A 13155-nucleotide genomic window follows, 5' to 3' on the forward strand; every position below is an offset into this window, starting at 1 on the left:
TTCAAGCCCCACGTTGGGCTCTGAGTTGACAGCTTAGAGCCTGGAGCCTACTTCAGATTCTGTCTCTCTCTCTCTCTCTCTGCCCCTTCCCCGCTCACTGTCTGTCTGTCTCTCTCTCTCTCTCAAAAATAAGTAAACATTTGGGGTGCTTGGGTGGCTCAGTCAGTTAAGCATCTGACTTCGGCTCTGATCATGTTCTCACGGTTTGTGAGTTCAAGCCCCACGTCAGGCTCTGTGCTTACAGCTCAGAGCCTGGAGCCTGCTTCACATCTTGTGTCTCCCTTTCTCTCTGTCCCTCCTCCACTTGTGCACTGTCACACTCTCTCTCTCTCAAGAATAAACAAGCATAAAAAAATTTTAAAATAAACATAAAAAAAAGAAGTCTTATTTACTGAAGCACAAATTATTCACCACTAATGGAGCCCAGAAAGCACAAACCCCCAAGGAAATCAGCTCATCATTCATCTGCTTTAGGAGTCCAGCTGTACTGATCACCAAAGCACACGAGAAAGCACTGGATGCCCAAAGGTTAGCAATAACTATCCATTTAGAAAATTTAAACTATTGTCAAAATTCCATATATAATAGAAAGTAAGAAGTGCATTCCTGCCTTACAGATCATTCTACTCTAGGCTTCTGCCTATCCTTTAGAGGGTAAGTTCTCAAACTCTGGGCACTATACCCTCATCACTAAGGTGGAGATGTCCCACATTCCAGGTCTCATGCTGGTGACACTTAGCTTAGGCTAGGTTCCAGCAAATGCAAACCCCAGATGAAGGGAGAGGTCCTCAAGGAGCGCTACTCCACTTCCATTAACTCATCCTTCAGAAACATTTACACAAGTGTATCAAGCTGTATGCAAAAATTCTGTTTAGTCCTGTACAAAATAGATTTTAAAACCCCTTATATGTCTATTAACAGAGGATGGTTAAATATGAGCTATTATGCAATCACTATAAACACAAACCTAGGTGTACTGATGTGGCAAGAGATCTATGATACACTGTTGAATTTTTTTTTTCTTTAAGGTGAAGAATATCATACAGAATATGACTCCATATTTCATTTAAGGAAAGAACGGGAAGGGAAGGAAGGAAAAAAGAGAAAGGAAAAAACTTTGGGCTCACAGGTATAAGCACACATTTGTATATACAGGAAGAGTTTAGAAGAATACAAGATAACAAATGTTTACCCTCTTATTTTCATTTTTTTACTTGATATACTTCTGTACCATTCAAATTTTCTTTTTAGTTCTTTTTTAAAAAAAAATTTTTTTTTTTGAGAGAAAGAACATGCACGCGGGGGATGGGCAGAGAGGGAGAAAGCGCATCTTAAGCAGGCTCTACCTCACGACTGTGACATCATGACTGAGCTGAAATCAAGAGGTGGACGCTTAACTTACAGAGTCACCCACGTGCCCCTTCTTTTTAGTTCCTTTTAATGAAAGTCATCTATTGCTTTTTCAAGTTAAAAAGAAAGTATATGATAAAATAAAACTCTAGTTTAAATACGAAGTTTTTAAAGAACTGATTTTAACCTAGGTCAATTATCAATCCCTAAATTACTCATCCATCTTGCATATTCCTTAAATAAAAACTCATGCACAAGAACCTGAACGTTTTTGACACTGAGAAAAAATGTACAAGTACATACAAAGTTGTGAGTTGTAAGTGGAACATTTTCCAACACTTCTACATGCAATTCCTCTCCGGTGAGCCAGGAGATATCAGTGTCCCAGCCAATTGGTTTCTTCTCTCTGAAAAGTGTAGACACAGCCTTTCTTGGTTAGCGTACCTAAAAATCTTCACATACCTCATGCTGAAGATATGAAAATTGGTTATTGAGGGGCTAGTAATGGTGAGGGAGGTTTGGCTCCCTGGTCTTCCATCGTTAGAAATTTAAATGGCAATAAATTAATTTTTAAGTTTACCCCAAATAAATGTATCACTCTTGGACAAACAGCAGGGTAAAGAGATGTACTCTTTTCTTCAAGTCAGCTCCAGAAAAGACCTACAACAGCAGAAAATTGATTGTTCCTAGGGTCCCCCCTCCAAAAAAAAAAAAAAAAAAAAAAATCACAGGTACGGATTTATCTATCCATTCAAAAAAAAGTAAAAACTAAAAAAATAAAAACAGCCCTCAAGGGACAACATGCCCCAAAAAGGATATTTTTTAAAAAACAGGATTCAAAATTTGGGGGATCTTGGCACAATTTTAGACACTTTTTTGAAAGAAAAACAGTTTAATGTAAAATGTTAATTTTGATAAGCGTTTTGTGAAACTATGAATTTATATTAAAAATGGGCGTGGGGTAGAGTCCGTTATTCAAATAAGTCACACTCTAAATGGTTCAAAAATTTTAAGATTCTCCAACTCCAAATAAAGTCATTTGATCAGAATAACAAAATACTATAATCACACAAAACTGTGTAATGTTAACTCCTCAAAAGGCTGGCAAATTTTCTTTAGGCTTTTTTTTTTTTTTTTCTAAACTTAAATTTTAACACCCTAGGTTTGGGTAAAGATGCTACAGAACACCCCAAAGTTCAATGTCTGAGGTTTTTTTGCCTTTTTAAACAAAATTTCACATCACATACAAACCATACCCATCCTGAATTCTGTAAACAGCACAGCACTCAGGGATTAGACCTCTCATCATCAGAGCTTTCTTTAGACTGTCCCGGACTGTAACTCCACATCTTGCAGGTACCTATAGTATCAGAAATATATAGTATGAGGTAAAAGGAATAAATTATAAATTTTTTCGCATCATTTCATAAAGCTCAATACCTTACCTTTATAATACCTTTAAAATGTCATACGGATTACTATGTTAGACACAACATCATTTATAGAGCTAACTTAATATTAAAGGAAAATCATGACTCAAGTATCTATTATTCACCAACTGAAAGCAAAACTGATTTTGGTTTTTATTAAGATTATGAAATATTTTGTACATATAGAAACAGAAAGTATAACAGATTCCTATTTACCCACCACTGACAAACAACAAGTCAACATTTAAAGCAAAATCAATTAAAAACATTTTTTTAATTTGAATATAGCTGACACACATTACCTCAGTTTCAAGTGTACAACATAGTGATTCAACTTCTCTATACATTATGCTGAGCTCACAAGTATAGCTTACTATCTCTCACCATACAACATCAGAATAGTAATATTCCCTATGTCTTTCACCCCCATGACTTACTAATTCCATCAACTGGAAGTATCTCCCCCCACTTCCCTTCACCCATTTTGCCTATCCCTCTATTCTCTGGCCCTCTGGCAGCCATCAGTGTGTTCTTTGTAGTTACCGGTCTGATTATGCTTTGTGTTTATTTGTGTTTTATTTTGTAGATTCCACATGCAAGTAAAATCATATGGTATATGTCTTTCTCGGTCTGATTTATTTCACTTAGCATAATACCCTCTTTGGCAAGAGCTCATCTTTTTTTTTTTTCAATGTTTATTTATTTTTGAGAGAGAGAGAAACAGATTGCGAGCGGTAGAGGGGCAGAGAGAGAGGGAAACACAGAATCTGAAGCTGGCTCCAGGCTCCGAGCTGTCAGCACAGAGCCTGATGCAGCGCTCGAACTCAGGGACTGCAAGCTTATGACACGAGCTGAAATCAGATGCTTAACCGACTGAGTCACCCAGGCACCTCAGCTTATCCATTTTCATGGTTTTGTAATATTCCTCTGTGTGTGTGTGTGTGTGTGTGTGTGTGTGTGTGTGTGTGTGTGTCTGCTGTGTCTAGGACTTCTACTACTACATTGAATAAAACATGTTATTCATTCTTTCTTTCCCTTTTTTTTGCTTTCTTTCTTCCTTTCTTTTTTTGATAACAGCCATTCTAATGGGTGTGAGGTGGTAGCTCCTTGTAGCTTTGATTTGCATATTCCTAATGATTACTGTTGAGCATCTCTTCCCGTGTTTGTTGGCTATTTGTATATCTTCTTTGGAGAAATGTCTATTTAAGTCCTTTCCCCTTTTCTTAATTGGGTTGTTTATAGGTTTTTTGTTGTTGAGTTGTAGGAGTTTTTAAAAATACGTTCTGAATATTAACCCCTTATCGTATATATGATTTGTAAATATGAAAAGAAGTTGTCTTATTCCATAAGTTGTCTTTTCACTTAGATGACTGTGTTCTGATTCACATAGTTTTGTGGGGTTTTTTTATTTAAATTCATGTTAGTTAACAGTGTAGTATTTGTTTCAGGAGTAGAATTTAGTGATTCATCACTTACATGTAACACCCAGTGCTCATCCCAATAAGTGCCCTCCTTAATGCCCATCACCTATCTAGCCCACCCCCCCCCCCCCACCGACCTCCCCTCAACCTTCAGTTTGTTCTCTATAGTTAAGAGTCTCTTATGGTTTGCCTCCTTCTCTGTTATTTTATTTTTCCTTCCCTTCCCCTATGTTCATCTGTTTTGTTTCTTAAATTCCACACGAGTAAAATCATATTTGTCCTTCTCTGATTGACTTATTTCATATAGCCTAATAATCTAGTTCCATCCACATTGTTGCAAAATGGCAAGATTTCATTCTTTCTGAATGCCAAGTAATATTCCATTGTATATAAATACATCTTCTTTATCCATTCATCAGTTGACAGACATTTGGGCTCTTTCCATAATTTGGCTATTGTTGATATTACTGCTATAAACATTGGCCCCTTCAAATCAGCATTTTTGTATTCTTCAGCTAAAAATGTAGTAGTACCATTGCTGGGTCATAGGGTAGTTCTGTTTTCAACTTTTGGAGAAACCTCCATACTATTTTCCAGAGTGGCTGCATCAAAGCTTCTGATTCATATAGTTTTTAATTTTGATATAGTCCTATTTCTCTATTTTTACATGTTGCCTGTACTTTTGGTGTCTTACCTAAAAAACTACTGCCAAGTCCAGTATTGTGAAGCTTTTCCTGTATGTTTTCTTCTAAGGGGTTTTATAGTTGCAGCTCTTATGTTTATGCCTTTGATCTACTTGGAGATAATCTGCATATAGTGTAAGGGTCCAACCTCATTGTTTTGCACGTGCATATCCAGTTTTCCCAGTACCATTGTGGAAGGGTTTTTCCTCCCCGCCTCCCCCCCAGAGGGGGCCGTGGCACCCTTGTCAAAGATCCTTTGACCACATACATGATCATTTATTTCTGGACTCTTTATTTCCTTGATCTATATGTCTGATGTCTATGCCACTCAGTAGGCATGTAAAAAGTTTAAAGATCAGGAAGTGTGAGACCTCCAACTTTGCTCTTTCTCAAGAATGCTTGGCTATTCAGGATTCATTGAGCCTCCACATGAATTTCAGGATGGATTTTTCTTATGTCTGCAAAAAACACTGTTGGGATTTTAAAGGAACTGAATTAAATAAACCTGCCAAATTGTTTTCCAAGGTGACTGTACCATTATACATTGCCACCAGCAGTGTATAAAAATTTGTTATTCCACATAATAGCTGCCAATAGTTGGTATGACCACTCTTTCATTCCAGCCATTCTAGTAGGCGTGTAGTGACATCTTGTGCCTTTAGTTTGCATTCCCCAATGACCAATGATGTTGAGTATCTTTGCATGTGTTTATTTACTGTCTACATATCTTCTTTTGTGAAGCATCTGCTCAAATCTTTTGTCTATTTTTTGAGTTGTTTGCTTTCTTACTATTGAGTTCAAAGAGCTCTTTCTAATGCTGTGGATACATGTCTTTGATCAAATAGATGTTCTGCAAAGATTAGTCTGTGTGGTTTGTCTTCTTACTCTCTTAACACTGTGTTTCAAAGAGCAATAGGTTTTTAATTTTGATGAAGTCCAATTTATGAATATGTTCATTATGGATTTTTCTTTTGGTGACATATTTATGCAATCATTGCCACAAATTCGAGGTCACTAAGATTTTCTCCTGTGTTTTCTTCTATAAATTTGATAGTTTTAGGTTTAATTTTTACTTTTCATTCCTTCATCTGTATTCAACTTTCTAAAGTAATTTTTGAGTAGTTCCTTCAAGCAGAGCATGGGAAAGGTAAATTCCCCATCTGGAAAGGCCTTTATTAGTGAATGTACCTTCAACTCATACTTCAGCTAAGCAACTTAACAGGCACCTGTCAGCATTCTTGGTACAATATTCTATTGTCTTCTGGCTTCTCCAGCTGCTACAATCAATATTTTTTAATAATCCAATTGTAGTTTTTTATTATAGATAATTCTTTCCCTGAATGGTTTTAAAATAGTATTCTTTCATTTTGTTATGTTTAATAATTATGGACTAAAATTTACTTATACAATTCAGGGCCTGTTTTCCCCAAATCTTTAGATTCATGTCTTTCACAAACATTACCATCATTTCTTTGAATTCTGCTCTACTCCTTTATTTCTATTTTCACTTTCTGGAACTCCTCTTAGGCATATAATGAAACTGTTCATTTCATCTTTCATACCTCTTATCCCCTCTTTTATATGTTCTTTGACTCTCTTTCCTTGCTTTCCACAGTTTACTAATTTTCCCTCCCTTCAGTTGGATTTAATCTACTTTTAATCTCATCCATTTAGTTTTTTAAACAAATATTCTAATTTTTATTTAGCATTTTGACAGTCGTTCTGTAATACACTGTAACTACTAGAGATACTGAAATTATAGTTCAAGTTGCCTTGCTACTTCATCAAATCAAATGTTCATTATTTCTTTTTTTCCTTAGTGACAACTGTTTCTTTTGAACTTTCAATTTTTCCTTTGGTATATATTTTTGCATTTTTCCAACTCTATTATGAAAATTTCCAAACACGGAAAATGAGAACGCTACAATTAACATCCAAATTCTCTCTACATAGATTCTAACATTTAATATTTATTTTCTCTGACATTTGTTTTCGATCTTATCATTTGAAACTATGTTCTAAATTGATTGATTGAGATAGAAGTCAGAATAGTGGTTACTCTGGAAAATGATGACCAAATTGCAGGGTGCTTGGGAGAACCTCTTCCCAAGCATTAGAAATGGCCTGTATCTTCATCTGCCTGGCAGTTACATATGCACAAAATTATATATACATACTCAGCTGTACACCTGAGATTTGTATACTTTACTGTGCCTAAGTTTTATTTAAAAAAAGAAGGTGGACAAAGTTGTAGATGTCATGACGATTTACCCCTAAATATTAAAAAATGTATTTCCTAAGAATAAAGACATTCTCCTACGTAACTACATTCCTATTATCACACACAGGAAAATTAATAACTCCATAACATATTTAATCAACATTCACCATTTCCCATCGCAAGAATGCCTTTGATAGCTCTTCCCCATCCTAGTCCCAAACTAGGATCACACACTGCAATTGTTTACATCTCTTTAGTCTTGTTTAGTTGTAGAATAATCCCTAATCTTTTTTATCTTCTGTGACATTGAATCCAGGCCATTTGTCTTATACAATGTCCACATTCTGAATTTATCATTTCCTCAACTTTTTCTTCTATTCCTTGTGTTTCTTGTAAAATGGAAGGTGTGGAAGCTTAACATTCAATAAAATCATCTTTAGCAAGAATACTTCATAGATGGGAACTGTCATCCACTGAGTAAAATATTAAGACCACCTAGAAGTCCTATTTGGTTCCTTCTTAGGAATCCTGCTGTTTTTAAGTCTTCTAATGTGCTGATAGGCTCTTTCCTTGTATATTTTATGACATGGGATTTTAAACCTGTCAGTGGGCATTATCTATATGAGTTTCATGAGACCTAGATCGGCCAAAGAGGGTTTGCATTTGCTTCTACCCAGTGCCTGAGCGCTATTATCTCTCTAGGACTATTTGTTGCGTTGAAAGTTCCTGGACAGGACCCATAAGTACAAATATGAATCCCACACCATGATGAGAACAGGCCCATAATTAGGAATTCACAAGGGAAGCTTTAAACTTTATCTGGACCACTGGTGAAGACAGACAAGTTTCATTTTTATTTATGTATGCTGAGTAAGTAGATTTTCTTCTAGTTCACCCTTTTGCTGAAGATAAAGCTCCTCAAAGACTCAGCTTTATGCAAGGACCTGAGTTCCAACTACCTTTGTGACACTGGCTGAAGGCCTAGTCTTGCATCCCCACACACTGACACTCACATCTCTGTTGCACAAGGTGACAAATTAACCTCACTGGAGGCCACCATAGCCTCCAGGCTATAGCCTCCAAGCAACAGCCTAGTCATCAAACATTTTCTATGAAAATCTAGCATTACTACTAATGCTGTGTGAGGGAAAAAAAATAAAACTACTTTGACTTCAGTTGTATTTGGAAATGAAAAGGTTTTTTATTAACCTCAAAAGTAACCACATGCATTTTTAAAAAGTCGCGATGCATATAGATGCATTATTTAAGGCAATGACAGTACTTGCACTCAAGGATTATAGACCACCCACAAAATTGTGCAGATTTCCATTCTTTAAATGTTACTTACAGAATACTCGTTCCAATGGTAATGCTAATGATCAACAAAAGTTACACAGAGGAAAAATATCAAGCACACTAAAAATCCAACATTTGATAAGTCCAAACAGGGATTTCTCAAGGGCAAAGAACAAAGCTTACCTGACATATGTTAGACAACAAACAAGCTCAAGTCTGGAAATTCTTTTTGATTCTGACTTAGTACTTAGGCTTGAGTCTGGTTCAAGTTTGGCAGATAGGTTAAAATGTCAAATCGGACACTAAACACAATACAATTTGTTCCAGTTAAGGGACACAGACATTGGCACCAATTAATTATGTCTTTTCCACTCCTTTTTGAAATGGATGCTTCCATTTGCATGACCACAGAATATGGAGTGATAACGTATTTCATTTTCAACAACTACTCTTTCTGAAAAACACAAAGAAAAAGCAATGATGATATTAAAAGTTGACTCACCACTGTCCTCTGTTTATTAGGCAGGAAGACTCTAACGATAGGTTTCTGTGGTGACTTGGGATTGCTCCGTGACACATCTGTGGGGTTTTGAAAAACTGAAAGAGATGAAGGTAGCACTGAAAGGCTAGAAGAGGAGGAAGATGTAACGGTGTCCGTTGATGCAGAGCTAGAAACAGAAAAATCAGTTCCATTCCCCAGGGATTCCAATAACTGTTGTTCTCTCTGTTGGAGGGCATCTAGCTTGCTGGTGTATTCTTCATAGGCCTATAAAATAAAGTAAACATACACTGAATCTGGACTTTTTCCTGACAGTAACAAAAGGAAATATGAACTTTAAACCTTTGATTGTAATCTCTTTATAATCTAGCTAATAGGGTTTTAAGTACAAGTTACAAAATAAGTGCTGAAAGTACTGTAAATTAATACTTCTACTTTTAAATTGATCATTTTTTTGTGTATGTGATAAGACAGTACATTGCACTGAGAAATCAACAAACATATAAATGTCTAGAATAACCCACAAATGTTAATTCTAAAATGTATTTACAATGTTCTGGTCATACTGCAATTTAAAAACAAAAATCTTTTTTTAATATTTACTTATTTTAGAGACAGAGTGCAAGCAAGGGAAGGGCAGAGAGAGAGGGAGACACAGAATCTGAAGCAGGCTCCAGGTTCTGAGCTGTCAGCTCAGAGCCCGATGCAAGGCTTGAACCCACGAACCGTGAAATCATGACCTGAGCTGAAGTCGGATACTTAACCTACTGAGCCACCCAGGCGCCCCTGTTCATACTGCAATTTAACTTCCAAACTGCATATCCAACATAAGATAAAATACTATACTATACTAAATCAAGGATAAGTACCCTCTCTATTAAAAAAAATTTTTTTTTGAGGAAATTGTAGGCATATAAAGTTTCATACCTTTCTGCCCTCCAAAGAACAGAAAGAGAAGTTGAAAAGGAGATGCGGGGTTAAAAGAGATTTGTCAAAAAATAAGACTCAGGTACAGGGTCAGATCTCGCCATTACCACCAAAATCTTCTCAATAGGGCTTAGAAGTTACATAACTGCCACCTTCTTTCTGAAACAGGTATTAGTTAAAATACTTTATTCTCTTCACTATGGATCTCTGACGATCCCATCAAATACTGCTTAAAGAATAAAATTTTAGGGGTGCCTGGGTGGCGCAGTCGGTTAAGCGTCCGACTTCAGCCAGGTCACGATCTCGCGGTCCGTGAGTTCGAGCCCCGCGTCGGGCTCTGGGCTGATGGCTCAGAGCCTGGAGCCTGTTTCAGATTCTGTGCCTCCCTCTCTCTGTGACCCTCCCCCGTTCATGCTCTGTCTCCCTCTGTCTCAAAAATAAATAAAAACGTTTAAAAAAAATTAAAAAAAAAAAAAAAAAGAATAAAATTTTATTTGAAAAGGTGGTTTATGCCCTGCAGTCAAGAAATTCTGGTGCCATTATCCACTAGGGTAGAAACTTCTAGAAGTTTCATTTGATTAAAGCTATAAAGTCAAATGACCACATAAGATATCATATTCTAAAAATAACAAGAATTTTGAAAACAGAGTGACATTGAGAGTAAAGGGATGGAATAAATTGGAATATATATGTTCATGGTTCTTTAGGGCAATGGAAATCACCCTCCCCCACACTATGGTCCACCATTTCTCTCTACTATCATACATAGATGTAATACCACAAACATTTATAAAAGGCTACAAGGGAGAATCAAAGATTTTAAAACTTCTCATCACTCAAGGAGTTTATTATTGGGCTGCAGAGAAGCAGGTGGATGTATTTTAGTATGCTTAAGTGTTATACATGAGAAATAAAGGACATTCTTGATATAAGGTGAGAATGAGGTAGGATTATGTTAGCATTTAGATAGACGGAGTTAAGTGGGGGAGAAGAGAGAGCTGTGTACAGGAGAAATTCTGCAACAAATAGAGAGGTAGGAAACTTTAAGGCATAGAGGGAAAAACTACAGACTAGTATAGCTGCATGCAATTCAGTATCTGGCACACAACAAGGGATCAATATATGTTTGCGGAATTAAATGAAGAATAGCAATACAGGGAAACAAGTAATGCAACTGGAAAAGTGGGTAAGGCACCAGCTTGTAGAGGGTGTCTATACCATGCTATGAAGCCTGAACTTCATTCTATAAGCAAAGGAGAATGATCAAAGATAGAGGAGAATGAAGAAGAAATTTCATTTCAGGAAAGACCACTGACTGCACTTGCTATGCTGGTTGTTAAAATATAATTTTGAAGATGAAAAAAAGGAAAAATAGTAAAATGAGCCACTGGGGTAAAGGGCATAAACTGCATCTAAAAGCCCTCTCCTGGGGTGCCTGGGCAGCTCCATCGGTTAAGTGTCCAACTTTGGCTCGGGTCATGATTTCATGGTTCGTGGGCTCGAGCCCTGCATCAGGCTTTGTGCTGACAGCTCAGAGCCTGGAGCCTGCTTCGGATTCTGTGTCTCCCTCTCTCTCTGTCCCTTCCCCGTTCTCGCTCTGTCTCTCTCTTTCAAAAGTAAATAAATATTTTTTAAAAATTTTTAAAAAGCCCTCTCCTTTATAACCTAGTAGCTACCCTACCCTGATTCTGGAAATGTTTCATAACATTTTGAGGCATTATAATCAAATCACTTCAAAATTATATGAACTGTGTTTTGTGTTAGCTTTCAGTTCCAAGAGCTAATTACTTACGGGCATCTCTTTTAATATGATCCATTTATCCAGCCTTTAATCCGTCAATTAGTATATACTGAGCATACATGTGTCTGGCACTGTTTGGGACTCGAACTAAAAAAATAAAGACTGACGCAATTCCTACCCTAGGAAGATCACATACATGCAGTCTGGGAGATAAAAATTCCCCCTTGCATATATCAAATCTTATTTACTATCATCTGGGCAAGTACACAAAGTAAGCCTTAGGGAAATGGAATGCACTGAACCAATAAATTTTCAGAATGTTATTTCTTTATCAAAATGTTAGTCTTAATTTTTGAAAATATACTGTTCCCTCCATTGTGGATTACAAGCTATTATTTCACTGCACTTATCAATAGCTCTTTCCTTTTATTAAGTAATTCCACCTCTCTCCATCCTCACAGCTGCAATCAAGGCTCTTGCCTGCCTTTTGTCCCTGGATTGACTCATTTCATCCCACTATCCTTGATGCATTCAGTGTGGATTACTCTTTTAACATTCCTGCCATAAAGTTCTCTAAACTTATTTCTAAAGGTATTGATTTTCATTCTACCTTCAAGATCCAGGAGTTCCAAATGATGACAAGACCTCAATGTGGAGCTTCCCCTGTCCCTGAACACACCTTCTCAAGTTTCCATCTTACTACATTAATCTGTTTATGATATCAACATTAATCCCTTGAAGTTTCTTAGATTTGGGCCTTGACTGTCTTATTGCCCCTACTTTGCGGCTCACCATTTCAACAATACCACTAGTAACATCTCTGATTCTCTAATTCTTATTCTTTTACCAACTTGTTTGTCAAATACAAATCTGGAGTAAATTCTAACCACTCAATTATTCCATTCTTTCTCTCAGGTTACCATACACTGCTGGAGAAGATAGTAAGGTAGGTCAATTAGTTAAGGTCAGTTAATTAAGTCAAGAAGATAGAAGGAGGTCAATTAGTCCCATTATCAATTCGTGGAAATTAGTCCTTTAGGGTACTACCCGAAAATTTTTAACATCATATTACATTTTTCACAATACCTACTCCAACCTTTTCTATGCTTCTCTGCCTCCTTACCTTCATCACCCAATCTTTAATTCACTCAGAAAACAGCATTACATTACCTTCAAATTTACTCTGGAGGTCAAAGCCATCAAATAAAAGCTTCCTCTTCTTTCTTTGTCTAAGCAATTCTCCATGCCTTTCCCTATCGCTCTTTTCTTTTAATTTATTTTAGAGAGAGAGTGAGAGAGCACACACGAGTGGGGGAAAGGGGCCGATGGAGAAAATCTTAACCAGACTCCATGCTCAGTATGGAGCCCAATGTGGGGCTTGATCCCACGAACCCAGTATCATGACCTGCACCAAAATCAACAGTGGGATGCTCAACTGACTGAGCCACCCAGGGGCCCGCCCCATCTCTCTTCTGTTCTCAATTTAGTAATGGTACTGAATGTTTAGGGCCTCTACAGAAGCCTTGGTACACTGTTATCCCCAATTTCTCTTATATCTTCCAACTTTTCCTCTGTTTCCTTACTCAG

The 13155-nt window shown here is 36.9% G+C and overlaps 1 protein-coding gene across 5 annotated transcripts in view; it reads right to left on the minus strand.

Moving 5' to 3' along the window:
- The window catches only part of BRAF (B-Raf proto-oncogene, serine/threonine kinase), a 159604-nt gene that overhangs the window by 65844 nt on the left and 80605 nt on the right, over nucleotides 1–13155 (minus strand). For all 5 annotated transcript variants that reach the window (XM_019825906.3, XM_019825910.3, XM_019825907.3 and 2 more), the window contains exons 3-5: nucleotides 8904–9167; nucleotides 2607–2710; nucleotides 1654–1756 (exon numbers count right to left, since the gene is read on the minus strand). In XM_019825906.3, coding sequence (XP_019681465.1) covers nucleotides 1654–1756; nucleotides 2607–2710; nucleotides 8904–9167 — 471 coding nt within the window. The remainder of the gene's footprint in view (nucleotides 1–1653; nucleotides 1757–2606; nucleotides 2711–8903; nucleotides 9168–13155) is intronic.

This window comes from Felis catus, chromosome A2 (genome assembly GCF_018350175.1).
Source record: "Felis catus isolate Fca126 chromosome A2, F.catus_Fca126_mat1.0, whole genome shotgun sequence".
NCBI lineage: Eukaryota > Metazoa > Chordata > Mammalia > Carnivora > Felidae > Felis > Felis catus.